This window comes from Balaenoptera borealis (assembly GCF_965194805.1).
Source record: "Balaenoptera borealis genome assembly, chromosome: 2".
Classification (NCBI taxonomy): Eukaryota; Metazoa; Chordata; class Mammalia; order Artiodactyla; family Balaenopteridae; genus Balaenoptera; species Balaenoptera borealis.
The window spans coordinates 181,095,406-181,116,080 of record NC_138867.1 but is presented as its reverse complement, the minus strand read 5'-3'; the positions used below and the strand labels follow the sequence as shown (position 1 = coordinate 181,116,080).

The window sequence follows — 20,675 nt, the reverse complement described above, 5'->3', positions numbered from 1 at the left end:
TCTGAAGCTGCTGGGCACGGAGAAAACCCTGGAGACACGGATGATAGCAGCTTTCCCTGAAGAGGGACAATCAACACTGCCTTTTTGTCACCCCTCCCCTCTACAAGGCTGTATTTTTAATGAGCACGTCATTTTGAAGGGACCTAAGAAGGTGTGGGGACAGGAGAAGGCCAGTCACCAGCGAAGGGGACGGAGGTCTCATTTATCAGCCACCGCACACCAGGAGCTGAGCGGGGACTGGGGAACCCCGTTCTGCTCTCTTCACACCCTCCCACAGTGCCTGGGAAGGGTCCAAGCCAAGGGCAAGCCGACTGGAAGCAAAACATCTCCAAATAGACCAAGAAACTTTTACTTGCTAAACCCCATATGCAGAGGCTGAAATCACACAGTTTTGGAAAAGCAAACTGGGGAAGTTTCTCCACGATCTGCTTTAGCTCAAGAAAGTTTCCCAAACGCTACAGCATCACAACTTCACTGGGTAATGTTTGAGGGAAAATGACGAGGGAGCTCTAGACATCCTGGTGTGAAATGGCAGAAAGCGAAAATGGAAATGACAGGCCTGCTTCAACAAACCATCTCCTCAGCAAAGGGGCACAGAATTGCTGTGGGACCGCTGCTGCCTGAAAACGCCACGAAACGCAGACGTCTCAGGAGCGAAGATGTGAATCACAGCTCTAACAGGCCAGCCTGTTCCTGGGCTGCCATGTTGATCTAATTCACGTGGAAGGGTTTGGCGGCGAAAACTGAGGCCTCAACCCTGGAGACCCTTCTACCAAAGCCACAGGCGGCGTGGGTCTGCTTGCCACCTGGTCCAGGGTGCAACTGCAGCCAGGGAGATGCTGCTGAGCAGAAACGGGCTCTGATGAGATGTCACGGGACAACCATGGGCCAGTGTGAGCCCCCCGCCTTTCGGTCTCAGAGCAAACACACTAGGAGGCCAGTGAGCCAAGGCCACACAGGCGACTCGTTTGGAAGAGCAACCCTCCCAAGAGGAGACCACAGACCCGCCGGCCTCGCTCGGCCCCCACTCACCGCCGCCTCTCTGTCTCTCGGATTTCCCGTTCCCGCTGCCTCTGGCGCTCTCGTTCCCTTTGCTCTTTGATTTTGTCAAAGGACAAGATGTCTCTCTTCTCTTTGCTTTCCGATTTGCGATCCTGACTCTTTGAGCTCTGTTTACCAAAATTGGTTTATTAATGTTAGGAAACTGCTGACAACAGATGCACGACGCAAGTGGAGTATGCATATCTGGACTAGACTAAGATCCTTCAATCCCACGTGGTTTACAGGGAAGCCCCAGCACAGGCCGCCTCACACCGCCATCTGAGTTACGCCGCTAGAGTCTTGCTTTCAAAGGGCATTAATGGAAGAGAAAAGGTGGGGTGAAACCTCAGCAGTTTTTCTGCAGCAGCAGAGCCAAGCGCTCTGCATTACCTAAAGCAAAACGAGGCTCCCCAGAGGCACAGGGCATGTGCACTCGATGCCCGCAGCGACCCCTTGGTTCAGTGGGGAAGCTGTCGAAGCAGCTGTCTAGCTATCTAGACAGACAGCTGGAGGAGGGGCTGCGTTTTTCACTTCTGAGCTATTGGCTCAGGCCTCAGGCAGGTGGCCTCAAAACAGAACAAGCCAAAGGCACCTGAATGTAAAACAGCACTGCCAGTAAGGTAGAAAGTACCAGTGAGCAACTTCTATGCTCTTCCATTTCTGGGAGAAGGCAGGAAACACTGACAGCCGATACCCATTTCTGAGGCTCTCAAAGGCTGGGACTCCCAAACTGGCCACAAGCAGACTCTCCCAGGAAGTTTTTACGTAGATCAGAACCCAGGGCCTCCTGCAGACCCGCCACCTCAGAATCTCCAGGGAAGGGGGGCCTGGGAGACATTTTTAAAAAGCTCCTCAGCTTATTTTCTTAATTCACTCACTAAGGGGCAAAAACATCAATGAAAGACAAAGCAATCCAAAAGAAAGACAGGCAAAGGAGGGGGACACAGAGGACACCCTCATTACAGGGACAGATCTGCAACTCAAAGCATCGCCATTACCCTCAAGATGGGCAGAGTTGAGAGTCTGATCACACACACTGCAGGCTGGAGTGAGGAAGGGCAGATGCCCTATGTTCCGAGGTACGGATGTGATCTTCTGGGGAGGCCAGCATGGCAGTGGAGGTGCCGAATCCTTCTCCAAGCTCACAGCCTGGCCTCGGCCACTTCCTAGCGGCCCAGCACACACTACGCACTCAGTGAACCTAAGTATCCTCCATAAGCTTTCTGAAGGGCACTCTGATAGTTCTATCAGAACGAGCAACGTCCTGGCGGCTTTGGACCAGCACTGCCAAGAGGCGTGCACGTCAATGTTGCGCTGCAGCCATTTTCAATAGGGGATGCGGAAACAACCAAGTGTCCATCACCAGGGAACTGGTTAAAAATGATCAAGGTGCATCCGTAAGCTGAATGATACGAGCTTTACAAGGAAAAGGACACACACCACCACCTGGATGGATTTCAGGGACATCACGCTGAGGGAAATGGCCCATCTCAAGGTCACGGTTGCATGATTCCATTTATACACTTCCTCACAACAACAACATGCTGGTGATGTAAGACAGGTTAGAGGTTTCCCAGTGCTGGGGATGGGCTGGTGGGGTGGCTGTGACAATAAAGGGATACCAAGGAGGAGATCTTTGTGCTGATGGACTAGTTCTGCATCTGGATTGTGGTGACGGGACACAAATCTACACGGGTGACAAAATGTCCTAGCACTGTTCACACCCCCTATGCCACCCTCCTGGCTCTGCGACTGTGCTACACAGTTACACGAGACGGAACCACTGGATGAAACCAGGTGATGGGTTCCTGGGCCTCAATTTCCTGTGAATCTGTAATTATTTCAAATTTAAAAAAAATTTTTTTAAAAGCAGAAAAAGCAGAACTGTATGTCTCAATACACAAAGCTCTCCAAGACATCACATACAAGAGGTGTACAGCAGCAAGTTATGGGAAGACCCTTTCCCCATGGTGTTTCTGAGTGTAGACACGTGTGCCGCATGTGTAATGCCCTTTGCGGGGAGCCCATGCAGAGCACAGGCTTCTGCTTCGCTTACCTTGTATCTTCCTATACCACGTGTATGCTCTAATCAGGCCTGCACTATTACTTACTATTTTAACATCAGAGTTATTTGGGTGGTAAAATTATAGGCCTTTTTGGGTTTTCTTCTCTAGACTTCTCTGTATTTTATGATTTTCCTACAGCCCAGAGGAAAAACAGCATTAGCAACTGCTGCTTTATAGAACCCAAATGTTCATTTCAAAATTAAGTCTCAAGACCACAAAGTGTTCTTGGATGAATACTGTTAGCTCTGCACTCACTAACACAGCACTACTCTCCTCGTTAACCTTTTAGTTAGAACCTTCAGCTGGATGCAGCTGGTTTTGTTTTCCAGAGTAGAAGAAGCAAAATGGACAAGCAACTAGCTTGTCCAGCAGCATGGACCACAGAAGCAATGGAGCTCATTCTTTGATAACATGGAAGACAGTTTTAGGGTGGACTCTACTTTTCTTTTTGGTTAATTTAATAGGAGACTAGAAAAACTAAAGAAAATGAATAAAGTACTATTAGATTAACCAAAGAGTAGAACCTGCCTTCCAACTTGACAAGCCCTGGGTCTTGCCCATTCCATCCAATGTGTGAATCAATTCTCCTTCTAGAAAACAGTATAACCTAACAGGACTGGCAAAGGGTCAACAAATTTACAGGGAGCAAACATGGTTAAGTATTGTTTTGAAGTAAGTTTCAGAACCTAGTTTGTGTCTGTACATATACTCTAAATAGTTAATACGCCTTTTGATAATACGCCTTTTGAGTGCTTTTTCTTAACATTTCAAAGGTGAAACAACGTTGTTCTCATACCGCAAATCAGAGTGGTTGTTAAACCACCATCAGAACCAGCCAGACTTGAGAGGGCAGAAGCGATACTTACTCTCTCTTTTGACCTGCTTGTGGTTTTCACACTAATGACAGGTTCCCCTTTCGATTTATCCATCACGACTGTTCGTTCCATGCCTCTGCTTCCTTCAGGAGAAAACACAGCCACTTAGGAAGTCATGCTGACACCCTCCCCGCTCCTGACCGCAGGCAGCAGCCCCGCCGACCAGGTGCTCTGGACGCACCCTCCAACGACTGCTGATAAGCGCTGGAGCCTCGGCGCCCCATCTCTCTCCCCTCTGTGACGTGAAGTCAGTGATACCCACGTGGCAACAGCGGGTCTGAGGTGGACGGGGCACCCCGACAGGCCTTCGCTCATCTGGAATGAAGTGGCATGATCTGTTCACACCTTACAGCATAAACGGGAATTAAACTGCATTCTGCAACGTGGGCACAAACACGTCCCACGCTCGGGCCTCCTTCACCCCCACGCTAAACCCCGGTGGCTCCAGGGATCATGCACTTCAACGTGCATTCCTCCCACACGTTCTGGAGAGCTCTGCAGAACCCAGGCCCCTGTGCTGAGTCAGACACGGCCTGCCAGCTCGGAGGGCCCCGCCAGACAGGTGGGCTCCCCTCATTCATCTACCGCAATAAAGGCTTCCAAACTGATTTTCCCCTCAATGACACGAAAAGCAGGCTCTAACAACCAGAACAATTACTGATTTAGGGAGATTTACAATACTGGAGGAACATTTTAAAAACACGTTCCTCTTGAGACTGCTGGTAAATTACCCCAAACACTTGAGATGTAACTTGTAATGTGCCGTACCAAATTCCAAGGTTCCAGATGGTTGGGTTGTTTCTGTTTTATGGGGGGTGGAGGGCGTGTGTGTGGGGGGAGCGCACTGGTTTCACTTTTTTTCACAAAACTTTCTGTGGAGTCTCATGCAAACCTGAAGGTGCATTGCACAATAAACTTTTATAATGGGTATAGATGCTCTGAGGTTTTAGTTTTCTCTACTTTTCTTTTTTTTTTTTTTACTATATCTGGTTTTAACATAAATGCAGGGAAAACTCAATGACATACGTGCAGAACTGCATGGAATTAGTCACAGGAACCAGGATACCTTGCTCTTGCAAATCCCACGTTCTATTCTACCGGAGACTCAAGAGAAGCCAACACCCAGGTCACTGGGCCACCAATAAACACAGATCCCGACCAGAAAAACTACAGATTTCTGATGTTGCGGAGAAACCCCTTTTGGCCATTTCATCACCGGAAGCTCTGTCCTCTAAGAGCTTCCTGCACGCAGCACAGCTCAGCAAAGGCACCGAGCCTGCCGGGCCCTCACTCCATGCAACCCGCCTGCGGCCCTCGCCGCCTCTTCCCTTCTCGTGAACACTCCACAGACTCTCATCACCTGATCTGGTGACTCGGGACCGATTGGCTGCTCCTGGTTTCAGCTCATCTTCATCTTTTTCTTCCTTTTTAATGTTTTCAGGTTTTCTTTCCTCCTTCTTCTCCATCTTCTCTTCCTTCTTAATTACAGTTCTGTTTAGAAACATGGTGATCACACTTGAGGCCCTGAGATTCTCACAAGAGTAGCTCACACTCAGACTTCCACACAAAGCAAACCCGCCCGCTGCCAGTCGGAGGGAAAAAATTATTTGAAAACTGTGGTAATGATAATACCCTCTTTAGATACACCCCTTCCCACTTAAGTTACCTGCCACATCTAGAAACATGCTGGATGAAACTACAGGCTCGTGGGGTGCCTTCCCAAAATGCCAGATGTACCCGTGCGTAAACAGGCCCAGAAGCAGACATGAGAAACACTCCAATTACATAGGAAAGCTTGTTAAAAACTAACTTCAAATGTTTCTTCTTGTATGTATGGAATATTACTTTTAAGTTTTATAGGGAAAAACACTTTTTCCAAAAAGCAGAGTATAAAACAGATTGGAGGTACAGTACAAGGAGGGGCGGTGCCTGCTGCAGGAAGCCCTGGGCCACTCACCCAGACCACCCCCCCCCCCCACCGCACCTGGTAATTTCTGCACGCTTTGGGGGAGGCAAAATGGCACGTGAGTTGCCAGCAAATGTGGAAACTGTTAGTGCCATTTCAACTGAAGGCAGTTTCATGCTAAGCAGTCAAACAAATCGTCGCTGCCATTCAAACGTGTCTCCCACATTCCCTACTGCTGTTTGTCCCCGGCAGTTAAACTCCACACTGACAAAATGCCCACTGCGTGCCAGGGTCCAGGATGGGAAAGCCAGGTCCTATGGGGTCCGCTAACAAGCACCTCCTGCCCTCTCTTCCCACTACCCAGGCAGAGCTCAGGATGCCTGAGGAAACCTCTCCCAGATGCCCCTCAGCTCACACTTCCTCCCTCCTAAACTTCCACAGCATGAAGCTTTAAAACTACTTATTTTGAGAAATATTCAATTTCAGAATGAAACAAAATAATAATTGATGGTGTCTATCAGAACTGAAAACTGTAAATGTTTGTAACATACTGCTTTCCCTTTACAACACAAAACACTCTAGATACAGCCGTCCCTGTGACAGTCTCCAACCCTGTGACAGCCACCACCAGTACCTTTACTGTCAATCGTGAGGCTCCGCCTCTCCTGGCTTCACTCACATATTCCCGTAACCATGACGCCCTACAGTGATGCTCTAGATTTCTTAAGACTGACACAGCGGGATGTTCCTCGTGTGCTGCTCTACAATGCCTTTCACCGCGTGCCCTGCAGGTTGGGCTGTGTGGACACACGCACAGATCTGGGTCCTTTCGACTGCTGGCACCACAGCCCACTGTTATTTACCCGGTTCTCTTCTGACAGATTAGAGACTGCTTCCGCTCACTACCTGACTGCAAATAAAGCCCCGGACACCATCTCTGACGTGACTTTTCCACTGTTCCGGGGCGGCACCTTCTCCCTCCCAGTAGCCTTACAAAATGTCTTGAAAGGAGACCCTTCCTACTTGTTCCGGACTCACACGGCACCTCCTAGACACAAATGGACTTCTTGATAACACTAATTAAGTTAAAAACCAATTTCTTTCTTTTTTTTTTGCTGCACCACACAGCTTATGGGATCTTAATTCCCCAACCAGGGATTGAACCTGGGCCCTCGGCAGTGAAAGCACAGAGTCCTAACCACTAGACTGCCAGGGAATTCCCTAAAAAGCAATGTCTAAAAAATATTATATGTAGGAAAAAAAGACCAGAGGAATAGATACCGCAAGTGTCAGCCCTGGGTAGTGGGATTATGCTTGACATCTGTGTGTGCTTTCCAAATGGCAATTAAATAAAAACTCATTCAAGACAAGCAACCTCTTTAGGAAAAGCTTCTCTATGTCACTTAGGCTGACTACCAAACCTAGAAATTCTTAAAAACGAAAAGTCAGGGATATTCCCAGTGGCGCAGTGGTTAAGAATCCCCCTGCCAATGCAGGGGACACAGGTTCGAGCCCTGGTCCAGGAAGATCCCACATGCCGCGGAGCAAGTAAGCCCATGTGCCACAACTACTGAGCATTGAGCTCTAGAGCCTGTGAGCCATAACTACTGAGCCTGTGCGCTACATCTACTGAAGCTCACGTGCCTAGAGCCTGTGCTCCGCAATAAGAGAAGCCACCGCAATGAGAAGCCCACGCACCACAACGAAGGGTAGCCCCCGCTCGCCGCAACTGGAGAAAGCCCACACAGCAACGAAGACCCAATGCAGCCAAAAAAAAACCCACAAAAGGTCAAATGAGGGTGTTCACTGAAGAAGAGAGTAAGATTAAAAACGAACTTTAAAATGCTCAGCCTCCTACACAAACCACTTGAAAGCAGTGTGGTTTCATTTTAAGCTCATCACCCAGTTAAGCAGCCCTGCGCTGGGGGTAGCCACCCCCTGCTCGCCTCAGGCCCGGCGCTGCTCCTTTCTGAGCTGTCTCTCCTTCCACACAGAGCACAGACCTCACAGCATCGTTCCAGGGGCTGCGGAAACCACAGACGCTAACTAGTGATTACATCCCCTTCCTTTCCCCGTAAACATGTATCACTTTTGAGATCAGAAAATCAACATATGAAATGCATCTCGAGGTGCTAAGAATACCAGGAACTCCCAACAGCTCCCCATGTTCCCCCAGTACAGGTTTTTAGCACTACCAACAGGATGTGTCTCTTTGGAGAAGCTGCCAATAAAATTACGTTCTCACCCCTAAATACAAAAAAGCTAATCTGACATGCATTTCTCCTGGGTTTACAAATTCCAATTTGGCTACAACGAAGATGGACAAGTACATCTTTAAAAACCAAGTTTAACTTATGAATGTAATGCCCATAGTCATGTTTATTTAACTATAAATTTTCTTACATTAAAAAAAAAAAGGGGCTTCCCTGGTGGCGCAGTGGTTGAGAATCTGCCTGCCAATGCAGGGGACACGGGTTCGAGCCCTGGTCTGGGAAGATCTCACATGCCGCGGAGCGACTGGGCCCGTGAGCCACAATTACTGAGCCTGCGCGTCTGGAGCCTGTGCTCCGCGACAAGAGAGGCCGCGATAGTGAGAGGCCCGCGCACCTCGATGAAGAGTGGCCCCCACTTGCCACAACTAGAGAAAGCCCTCGCACAGAAGCGAAGACCCAACACAGCCAAAAATAAATAAATTAATTAATTTTAAAAAAATATATGTACTTAAAAAAAAATTAAAAAAAAAAAAAAAAACCCCAGAAAAACAGAATTACTGTGAGACTGACATTCTCAGCAAAAGATTCAATTTTTAGGGTGTGAGTGGACCTAGAAATGAAAATAATCTGTGCCGACAATACAAACTCAACATAAACTGTGCATTCTGAGAATAGCACCCTGTCAAGCCCGTCAACAGTCTACCTTCTCAAAAAAGATAAACCTACAATTTTGGTAAAAGTATCAATAGGGAATGTTTGCTTTGAAAGATCTGTCCCTGTTTTCATCTTGATTAAAGATGCAAATCACCTCCTTTATAAAGGTAGTCTCTCAGACCTGTGGTTCCCAAACTATGGTGCCAAGGTACACCAGGATGGGTGAACTCACAACTGCCCTGGGATATCTTAAATTTTTGAGGGAAACAAAGAAATACTCGCTATCTGCCAGACAACACGGGAACCACTAGCTTGTGGTCACTCGTTTCAATATTAGATCAGGCTACATTCCTTTGGATGAAACTGTCTTTGCAAAACTGGGCTTCTGCAGTTGCTGTGATAAAATACAATAACTGCACAAAGATCAATGTGGACCAGGAAATGATTCCAAGGTTTGAGAGGCCATGCAAGGGCTCAGAATGCCAAGAATGAAGTAAAAACACAGCTGACCCTTGAAAAGCATGGGGATTGGGGTGCCGACCCTCCACAGTCGAAAATCCACATGTAACTTCATAATCGGCTCTCCCTATCCGCGGTTCCACACCTGCAGGTTCAACCAACTCTGCACCTGTAGTACTGTAGTATTTACTCCTGAAAAAACTGCCCGTGTGAGCGGACCTGAGCAGTTCAAACCCGTGTTGTTCAAACATCTTTCAGTCTGTGTTATTTTTTCAACAGATTACTAATTTGCTTGGACATAAATACTAAGTGGCAGCAAGATGCCAAAAACCACCCAAGATTTAAATAAGGAGCTGGTGACCCTGTGGCTGCCACCTGCCCTCCTCTGAAGGGAAAGGTTTTAAAAAAGCACTTTACTTTTCAACTTTGATCTCCACAGAATGATGTCTTTCAACATTAGACAATTTTTCCTTCTTCACTTCACACTCTTTTCTGTCACACAGCTTTTTCCCAGCAGGTTCGTTTTTGGCCTAAAATACAACACAGACAGAAACAGGTTAGGGACCAGGTCTTCTGGCCTGTGAGCTCTGTGAGTTACGACAGCAAGAACAGCCTCACCTTCTCAACAGAGATCATTCTTCCATGAAGCTCAGTTCTGTGGAGATGGCTGATACACTTTGTGGCCTCATCGGATGTTGACATGGTGACAAACCCGTAGCACCGGGCCCCGGGACTGCGGGCATTGGTCACCACTTTGGCTCCAACAACCTTTGTGAGAAAAGGGTACTCTTATTTTCTCATGCAAATAACCACACTACGTTATCAAGAACTGCTAGCAGTTAACTGATCATCAGAATTATTTCCACTTGTTTTTACTGCTCTAGAAATTATTGTTCTTCATAACAAATTATTAAAGTGGTTCTAATAAATCCTGACCTATCAAAATACAATTGCTTCTAAGATTAGCCCTCACAGTGACAAAATACAAACAAGAAAAGCTAAAGATAGTTAGACTTCATCAACCACAACCTGTTAATTAATCTAAAGTCCTTCCCACTCAGACCTTTTTCTCCAATTCCACTGTTCCCATGGAAAGCTACGGGGATGCTGACTCAGAAATGCACCCCAATTCGTGCAGGCCCGGGCTGAGAACAGCTCTGACATGAGGCAGAGAGGGCTTCCGCTTCCAGCCAAGACAGAGCACCAAGCAGCTACCCTCCCGCCACCTGAAACTAAAAACCCGGAGGAAATGTGGGCAACAAGGGTTTTCAGACACTGGACAGCAGCCTGCATAGGACGGTGAGCCCTGCAAGGGGGGAACACCGAGGGGTGTCTCCTATGACGGCCCTGGCACACCACCTAGGAGTTCCAGCCAGCAACAGGGAGGAGGGAGTGAGGGGCAGCATCCCTGAACAGACAGCGCTCAGAGTCAGAGGAGATGACGGCAGCAAGCAATCACAATACCACAGAGGAGAGGGCTGCCCACAACCGTGCACCTGTGTGAGGTGCCCAACCAGGCTAGAGAGACACCCACCAGTGACGGACAGAGGGAACAAGCCCCCGGGCTCACTCAGGACCATAAACGGTTCACTGTTACCGGAGTGACCCCACCAGCCAGAGTGGAAAAGCTTGTAATTCCCGGGCATGTGAGGCTGAGTACTCAGAAGGGTCCAGCCTCAGGAGTGGACAAAGCTAGCCACAGCTAAAGGCTGCCCTGGCCTGACTGGTGAAGCCTAACAACAAGCCTCAGAAGGAGCAAGTGACTGAACTGTGACCCAGCAAACGCGCAAAGACATTTATGGGGACACAGGAAGGACCAGCACCCAACAAGGTGAAAGTCATCACATGGCATCAAAGACAACGAGGCTAGCTAGCCAAGGAGCAGGAAAACAGGGCTCTAGCACAGAAAAGGAGAAACAGTCATTAGAAATGACACAATGACAGAACTAGTGAGCAAGGAGGGCCGTATCCTGTACGTTCCAGAAGGCAGAGCAACAACTGAGCACATCAGGTAAGCACATGGAAGATGTTTAAAAATACCCAAGCCGAATTTCTGGAAAAGACTACACCAGATGGGCCTGAGGACAGACGTGACAAAAGAAAAAAGTAGGGAACTTGAAGACGTAGTAAGAAAAACCATTTGAAATTAAACCAAGAAAAAAGACAGAAAAAACAAAATGAACCAGAGCAACAGCAATATGTCCTCATAGGCGGGGAGCACAGGAAAAAATCTTCGCCAATGAAACCAAAGCACAGCAGCAGCAAACTTAACCAGTGGTAAAGAGAAATCGTGAAGGCAGACAGAGGAAGACAAGAGGCACGAACACTAAGGAGCAAAGGTGAGAACGACAGCCAGCTGGTTGGAGAGGACGCAACCAAGGAACAGAGTGGCTATGCCGCCTGGAGGAAAGCAGCCAACCTTGAATTCTATACCCAGCAAGACAAAGGCAAAGCAAGAGCTTTCTCAGGCATGCACATGCCGTGAGAATTCACCATCCACAATGCTGCACTACAAGACATGTTTAAGGAGGCAGGAAAACGATACCCAGGGGGAACATGGACAAACAAAAAGGAAAAAAGAGCACCCCAAAATGGTAAATACACATGAGTAACTAAAAACCCACTTTTCTTTAAAAACAAAACAACTCACCAATAAAAAGCCAATAACGCACTGTGTGCTTTATTAAATAGAAGTAAAACGTAAGATAACGTCACAAAGGCTGGAGGGGAAAATGGCAGTGCACTGCTGTAGGGCTCTCATACTACTTGGGAACTGGTATAAAGTCACTGGGAGATAGACTGTGATGAATCAAATAACACCTCGAGACAAATGAACCTGGAAATACAACATACCAAAACTTATGAGATGCAGCAAAAGCAATCTAAGGGGAAAGTTCATAGAAATAAATGCCTACATCAAGAAACAAGAAAAATCTCCAATAAACTCAACTTTACACCTCAAGAAACTAAAATAGAAACTAGTTACATAGACTAGATATAGCTAATAAGGCACAAATCACATGCAGTGCAAAATCAAGCAGATAAACAGGGACTTCCCTGGCAGTCCAGTGGTTAAGACTTCACCTTCCAGGAACTCCCCTGGTGGCTCACTGGTTAAGAATCCACCTGCCAATGCCGGGGACACAGATTCGATTGCTGGTCCGAGAAGATCCCACAAGCCACGGAGCAACTAAGCCCGCGTGCCCAACTACTAAAGCCCGTGTGCCGCAACTACTGAAGCCTGCGTACCTAGAGCCTGTGCTCTGCAACAAGAGAAGCCACCACAATAAGCCCACACACCACAATGAAGAGTAGCCCCCACTCGCCACAACTAGAGAAAAGCCCACGCGCAGCAACGAAGACCCAACACAGCCAAAAATAAATTAAAAAACATTTAAAAATTTTAAAATGTCTTAAAAAAAGACTTCACCTTCCAATTCAGGGGGTGTGGGTTTGATCCCTGGTCAGGGAGCTAAGATCCCACATGCCTCGCAGCCAAAAAACCAAAACTTAAAACAGAAACAATACAGTAACAAATTCAATAAAGACTTTAAAAATGGTCCATATCAAAAAAAAAAAAAAAAAAAAGCAAACAGGTACAAGGATTCCAAGAAGAAACAAGACAGATACAAAACACAGAGCAAGAGCACAGATTTAAATCCTACCATACCAATGCTTCCGTTAAGTGTAAATGTTCCCAGAGGACATTCAAAGACGTGAGGGTTGGGATATACAAAAAGCCTAAGACACAGGAGCCATGGCTTCTGGCTGTGACCTCCTCTGAACTCAGTGGGTCAACGTGAACAAGTGCTCTCCTCTCTCTGGACCTCAGTGTACCAGACTGTGAGATGGTGAGGGGGATACATGCTCCCTAAGATCCCTGCAGACCCTGACATTTGCACTTCTGCCTGAAGAAAGCCCCGATCTGTCCAAAGCACCCCATACACGGCTAGAGCCTCTGCTGAGATGGATACAGATGTCAGTTCTCATATCAGAGATGAAGCTTTGCCTTCTTCCCTCTCCTCAACGAGAGGGCTGAGCTAATCATGGGGTCATTTGACCTTTCCATCAAACATTATCCTTATAAGGGCATCACTTCCGATGACAGATAAACTTAAGTGAGAGCAGATACCACAAAAAGCTCCCATGTTCCTGTCTGTGCCCTTTCCCCACTTCCCGTCCTCTGCTATCAAGCTCCTCACAGAAGCCTTTCTCTACTCATCCACTTCCAAAGCCTTGTCCTGCTGCGGGGCCTTCCTAGGTCCTGTTGCTCTGGTCCAGAGCTGAGCTCCAAGGGCCAGGCAAACTAATCACGCAGCCCTTGGCCTAAATGTCACTTCCTCAGCGACGACTGCTGAACCTACTTCCCAAATCTAAATTAGGCCTTCCTACCACACACTGATGGCATACTGAAATCTTCAATATACTTATCGTAACACATTATGCATTTATTTCTTAAGCGATCTTCCACCAGTGTAAGATCTATGATGACAATGCCCTTTGTATCTGTTTGCTTTGGCTTTACAATCAGTGCCTGATTCTAAATAAGTGAGTGAATAGGTTTGGGCTTAATAGTGTTCTACACCCTTTGGAATGCTTCTTCTGGGTCCTGTCTGCTTCATTCCCTAACCCCTTCACTAACACCTATTTGGGGAACAAGGACCTGAGCAAAGGAATGACCTGGGCAGCCAGGATGACACAGATGCCAAACCTCTGCCTGAAATCCCTGCAACTTCCTGCCGCTGAGCAGTACCTCGCCTACTTCTCTCCCCAGGGTCACTCCCCACAGGTCCCCAGCAGACCAGGGCAGTCGCTAAGGCTTCTGATAAGACAATTTCACTACCTAATTCCAAAACAACAAAATCATTCTTAAATGTTCCTCGGAAGGCTTCTGAACTGTATTACTTTCCTCCTGCTCCTGTGACCAATATATCAGTTAATATATTAAAAAAAAAATTTTTTTTTAAATTAACTTTATTTTTTTTTAATTTTTGGCCACGCGGCTTGTGGGATCTTAGTTCCCCAACCAGGGATCAAACCCACGCCCCTGGCAGTGAAAGCCGTGGAGTCCTAACCACTGGACCGTCAGGGAAGTCCCCAGTTGATTTATTTTTAAGCCACTGTCCTGTTCCAATTCTCAAACTATATACTTTAGATGGTAGAAGATACATGGAGACCAACTCTTCACTCACCGTTAAGGGAAAAAACCTCATCATGCCAGCTTCAAGTTTTGTATTGGCTAAAAGAGTTTGTTCAAGAGAAGGTGGAAGCACAGCAAGGACATGTAGACTGTAGCTTTTACATACCTTCTCTGAGCAGCGTTCTATAAGCTGTCTACTCTGCCTGTCACCCACTCTCAACCAGGAAACAAGGCTTACTAGCCACCACTGATTGGGTCCCCCACCTTGGAGTTTTTGTTCTTGTTTGTTTGTTTTCCCCCAGCCAGAAACAAGAACCAATAAAATTAACAGCGAGTATGACGTTTCTAAACTCGTAGGTTTATTATATTTTAATGCCAAATCAAGGCACGGTGACAGGAGGTCAAGGGGAGCATACCTTTCCATATTTGCTGAAAAGGTTCTTCAGATCTGTCGCTCGAGTTGTGGAAGACAGTCCACTGACCCACAGATTCCTTCCAGAACTACTGCTGATTCGACCTGAAGCAGGAGGGAGATGATTATGCTTTACCTCAAGGCATAACAGTAAGCTCGACCACTCCTAACATGTAGCCCTCTCTTAAACCCTAACTAAATCCAGTCTCGACTCCTCTGAGTCAAGAATTTAATTACCGCCAACAAACTGGACAGAAGACGAAAAATCTGGATCACAGAAACTGAGTTTTCTTACTCGAGGAATAATCATGTCATGTCAGTTACAAACTGAAATGGCTTCAATGATCAGCTCTCAACCAAGACAGCACTTTCTAAAATTCTATTATTCCATAGGTAGACCTGTCCTGTAATAGGATTTTCACTAGTCCATAAGCAATAATCACAACAAAGGCATAAAATACAGAAGCTCATCAACATTTAAAACTTGTCTCTCAAGATACCATTAGATGATTAATTCCAGTAATCCATAATAAAACCAACTACTGTATCCAAATTGTGGATACTTGCAGGCCCCTCCCTCCCAAAATAAGGGATCCATAGATGGCTCCCTGCCGTGTAAATTAAATCATACCTTTTTCATCTTTAATGATTGGCTTTATATCTTTTTCTTCCTTAAAAGAGCTAGAGACAAAAGTTACTGTTACTCGTACAGGAATAAAATGGAAGACAACTAAATCAAAGTATGATATGTGCTAAAACTGAATACCTACCAGAAAATTAGTCTGAAATAAAATTTTAACAGCACCTTTACAAGCTTATATTGGAAATCTGACCCCCCAAATACAATGGCAGATTCTTAAAAGTCAATTCGATTTAGCTGAAGATAACACTTAACAATTTAAGAGCACAACCAGAGTAGGTTGAGAAAAACAAAAGGAATTGAAATCACCCATTAAAAATACACAAAGAGAAATAAAACTTTAGAAGTAAACTACAATTGCATCAGTCTGGCTGGCCAATTGCAGAAACAACAGCTTATGTGTGTCATTAAACGACCAATGAAAAGGAGATAGCGTCTGGTCTAAAACTGAGAAAAAACAAACCTCATTTTCTGATCAGCGCCCTCACTGGCTGAGGACTCTTTAGGAGCCGGAGGGACTTCATTACAAGCTTCAAAAGCAAACTTCTTCACGTCTTCTTTGCTATCCCTGGGGTCTGGGCTTGAGGCTTCCGGGGGCGCTTCCGAGGCCTCCTCGCTACAGGCTTCCGTGTGCTCTGAGGCTTTACTACTCTGCTCAACTGGCTTCTCTAGCCCTACAGGCTCACAGTCCGTCCTCTCGCCATCGCCTGTCTGCTCCACGGGCTCCCTTTTCACTACCGCTAACAGGGTGTCTGCCTTGCTCGACTGAGCTTGTGCTGTTGACTCGCTGGCCAAATCTAAATCACCCTCCTCCGGATGGGCGCTGTCAAAAAGGTCCTCTTCCTCCGCAAGCTTTCTGTCTGGCCCCACGCTACTTGTTTCCTGTGCAAATGGCTGCTCCAGCTCGGAACCTTCTTCTTTTACTGGCTCAGATTTACAAGTTTCCCCCAAAATGTCGAGTATTTTCTCATTTTCTACGGATTTAACAGGAATAGAATGGCACAAGGTTTAATTACCAGGGAAATAAAGCAATCACAAATGTGGAACTGGCACGGCTGCCACACTAACACGAAGAGAACTGCTAGCTACACAGAGATTGGAAAACCCGCGGGTACACAAAGTTACACTGGTTACACTACCTGCGCTCCAACCGCCTGCGAGAGCAAGCCTCTACGCTACATGGAAGAGAAAAGGCCCCACAGGTTTAAACACCTACAACCGTGTGGCTGCTTCTCGACAGTCTTCATGCTTCTGTTCAAGTCTGGGTCTTCGACTTATTTTTCCAATGTCCAAGGTGCTCAATCGAACGCAATCACCATTCAAGGACAGCTCAATTTCCAAATTTCTTTATAATTCTTTGAACAGAACAGTCCAACAGGAAAACCAGAAACTTCCGCCGGCAGGAGATAAACGCAGTCCAGAAGGGGAACAACACGTTGGAAATTTTCATGAAGAAACTGTTTCCTCTTCTGGAATCCAGTCACTTCTCAGGCTATAAGTGCCCTGACCACTGCTTTATCCTGCCTTAACTGCATTAATCAAAATGACTGCAGCAAATATCACAAGATCTGTTTCATGTGTAGAAACACATGGAAGAATCATGGGGTTGGGGGGAATTACTTAAATGCCACTGTACGTGGTTAGAGAGATGAAAGTAATCACTGCATCTCACCAAATGTATTTGACCTCCACAAACCAGAACGGTACTTCCACAGATCTGGTGATATGAATGGGTTTCCAATCTCTGATCCTTGTACGATCTGGATTGTCCACCATTAAAATAATTTACAACACCATAAACAACTTAAAGTATACAAACAGCTTAAAAAATAACAGTGGGAAAACTTTCAAACCATAACTGTTGTGTCTCTCTTATCAGTACCTGGCTCCAATAGAGGTTCTTCAATATCCTATTGAAAAGAAGGAAAGACAAAGAAAATCCACAAAGCACTTTAAAAATTGGACAGATTCCCCTAGCAGATACAGCTTTCAATAAAGTATGAATAAATGCTGGTTCCAAACAAGTTTCTCCACTCAAAACAAAGTATTCCGTTCTACAATAATTCAATGACAAGCTCACTGTGTTGGTTTCTCCCCAGCAAAAGCAGACAGGTAGCAGTAATATTAGCCCGTCCCATTCCCCCCTTGGAGTTGGGCTCTGCAGCTGGCAATGACTCCCATGGTCCAGGCAGAGGTCACACAGATGGCCGCTGCTTTACACATCACACGGGATTTTAGAAAAATATTTCTCCCAACACAGAACTGTTCTTTATAACTGAAATGTGTCAACGAAAGCCTTTCTCCACCCTGCTGAACACCTCTCCCTAACTCCCCCTGGACGGAAGACAAAGGCTCCTGGACTCTGGCAGTCAGGCCCACCTGTCTCTGCAGCCCCACCTCCGCCCTGCATTCTCCATCCCTACAACGCACCACCCCCTCCTGCCCCAGAGTCTTCTTCCCCTTCACCTGGCTACCTCGACTGGCCTGTCAGACCTCAATTTGAACACAAAGGACTTCCTCTGGGAAGCCCTCTCATGGTTCTGTAACTCAATCACCCAAACGTCTACCTTCTAGTTACACTCACTGGTCATAAACACCACGCCCACTAGGCTGCAAACCCTGACACTGACAATTTGGCTCAACCTCTTATCCCCAGCACCCAGCTCAGGACCGATGCTCAATGAATTTTTCACACACCCACACCCACACTCTTTTCCACCATGGAAAATTAACCACTCACGTCAGCTTTCCAGCCACAGAACCAGGTAGTAACCTACCGGAGGCACTTTGAAGTCCAACGATGAAGCATCCAAAGTGTTCTCGAAGCCCTCCCCATCTACCTGAAAGACAAAATGCAAGACTACTTTGTGGAGACAGAATTATGAATGCCAAGGCCTACACCTCACCAGTTTCCAGGCCACCTACACGTCTATTTCCTGCACAATGCCTACCGCCATCTGCAAGCCCACTGCTGGATCACAGCGGCCCCTCTTACCCACAGGGGATATGCTCCCAAAGCCCCAATGGATGTCTAAAACTTCAGCCAGCGCCAGACCCCATATACACTGTGTTTTTTCCTATACTGGCAGGCAGGTAACGTATATAGCATGGATAACTGGACAAAGGGATGATTCTCGTCCCGGCAGGATGGCGCAAGGTTTCATCACGCTACTCAGAACGGTATGTGATTGAAAACTTAGGAACTGTTTACTTCATTTAATATTTTTAGACCCGGTTGACTGTGGGTAACTGAAACCTCAGAAAGCAAATCCATGGGTAAAGGGGGGGACCTACAGTATTCAGTTTATCACCTGCCTCCCAGCCCCCATGCCCACTCCGGGACTAGGTGGCACCAGCATCTCTGACAGAGGCTCACAGAGGGCTGGCGCTCTGTCCACACTGGCCAAATGAATGAACGAGCAAATTCATTTCCCAGGCAGTTTCCACACACTGGTGGTCAGCATACACCACCCAGCTGCAGAATTTCCAAAGCTGAACTCAAAAGGAAAATGAACTTTGCACTCCTCTGATTTCACTTGGTAGCAATGCTTTTCAAATAACAATAGGGAATTCCCTGGCAGTCCAGTGGTTAGGACTCCACACTTTCAGTGCCAAGGGCACAGGTTTGATCCCTGGTCAGGGAACTAAGATCCTGCAAACCACGCAGCTTGGCCAAAAAAAAAAAAAAAAAAAAAAAAAAAAAAGATAAAGTAACAATAACTGGGCACTTTCTTCTAGAGTACTTCGTATAAAACAAACATTTAACTTGACTGTTCTCTCTTTTTATTATCTACTATACAAAAAAAAAACTGGTATCTTAAAGGTTATTAAGTTAGAAAACCTTTTAACTTTTTAAGTGAAATATAAAAATACTCCTCCCCACATACTTTTTTCTTTTTCTAGGTTTGGATGTTTCCCTTAACCAAGAAGTTAGAAGCCAAGTCCATGCTATGGAAATAAGTCACACACAACAGGATCTCACTGAGAGGACAAACCAAAGCTCACTGCTAGCCTAGGCCGAGCTGTGGTGGTAACATGAAATTTGTGACTTTTGACCTTTAAGGTTTAAAGTTCAGTCCTACAAGGGCACATTTTCTTCCAATTTAAAGCTAGAATGCCTTAAATAAAACCAAACTAAGATGGCTGGGCACGCCAAGGTGGTGAGATTAAACTGGCAATCAGTTCTAGGAGGGCTACCAGAGAGCTCTATGCCAACAGACGACAAGTGAGAAGCTGGGAAAGCGACACCGGCAACAGAATTAAAGCCCTCCCTTATACACAAGAAGTTAATAGTGGATTCCTTAATTGGAGGGGTTCTTCTGGGGGGACAAATATTTTTCTTCACTGTATTTCACATCTTTTAATATAACTGTCTAAATTTATACATGGAATATGTCTTTAAAATATCAACAGGATTATCTGGATGGTGAGATTATGAACTGTTTTTTTCTTACCCTTCTATAGTTTTTTTAAACCTTTTTTCTTTTTAAGGAACATACTTTTTATCAACAGTGTCAACCTTTCATTTTATAACTTATGCTAAAAAAAGTGTCTCCTACCCAATTATAAAAATATCCTCCAACAATACAGAAAAGTTATCTGTTAATTAACATCTGACCTATGTGGAATTTAAACGGATATAATTTACCCCAAGGTTTAGACACCGAATTAAGTGTTTGTTTATGGTGACTGGTGATTTAGCTGCGTGTTCTGGCTCTGACAAAGAGCACAAAAGCAGCGAGGAGCCCCAGGGCTGCAGCACGCTGTACTGCATCTGCGTTACCTACAGAGTGTCCTGTGAACTGAGCTGGGAGCTCCCTCAGCTGCACGGCCACGTAGTCTTTGCTCTCGCATAGGGACTCGAGAATGCTGTCAGCGCCATCCTCCCCAAAGTCTGGAGCACTGCTATTCTCGACTTCGGTTTCTTCTAACACATTAACGTCCATCATGTCAATATTCTGCAAACTCTCCAAACTTGCTTCCATGTCCTCCTGTAATGAGGAACGAAAGGTGTCAGCGACCAGGTGGACCAGAATGCGGAGCTCCTGCCGCCATCTCGGCTTGTGATGCCACATACCTGCCCGTCTCTGGAATCTTCTTCCAGGCCATTGTCTTCTGTGCCTTCCTCCTCCATTTTTTGTCCTAATTACAGAATAATTGTTCAATCAGACAACATTCAGGTTCTGGCCTCATAATTAGTTTATGCAGGATGACACAGCTCAATCTTGGTGAGAACATGTTACAGGGAAGCTAAATGTGCCTGTTCTTC

The 20,675-nt window shown here is 46.2% G+C and overlaps 1 protein-coding gene across 5 annotated transcripts in view; it reads right to left on the bottom strand.

The window, feature by feature from the left end:
• Window positions 1-20,675, bottom strand: part of SAFB2 (scaffold attachment factor B2) — a 61,376-nt gene that overhangs the window by 34,775 nt on the left and 5,926 nt on the right. For all 5 annotated transcript variants that reach the window (XR_014241209.1, XR_014241210.1, XM_082379215.1 and 2 more), the window contains exons 3-14: window positions 20,484-20,548; window positions 20,194-20,397; window positions 18,184-18,246; window positions 17,289-17,316; window positions 15,870-16,380; window positions 15,398-15,447; window positions 14,771-14,871; window positions 9,833-9,982; window positions 9,632-9,744; window positions 5,343-5,473; window positions 3,974-4,065; window positions 1,033-1,169 (exon numbers count right to left, since the gene is read on the bottom strand). Coding sequence is in view for 3 of the 5 variants with exons in the window: in XM_082379215.1 (XP_082235341.1) it covers window positions 1,033-1,169; window positions 3,974-4,065; window positions 5,343-5,473; window positions 9,632-9,744; window positions 9,833-9,982; window positions 14,771-14,871; window positions 15,398-15,447; window positions 15,870-16,380; window positions 17,289-17,316; window positions 18,184-18,246; window positions 20,194-20,397; window positions 20,484-20,548 (1,645 nt within the window). In the remaining 2 variants the exon portion in view is untranslated. The remainder of the gene's footprint in view (window positions 1-1,032; window positions 1,170-3,973; window positions 4,066-5,342; window positions 5,474-9,631; window positions 9,745-9,832; window positions 9,983-14,770; window positions 14,872-15,397; window positions 15,448-15,869; window positions 16,381-17,288; window positions 17,317-18,183; window positions 18,247-20,193; window positions 20,398-20,483; window positions 20,549-20,675) is intronic.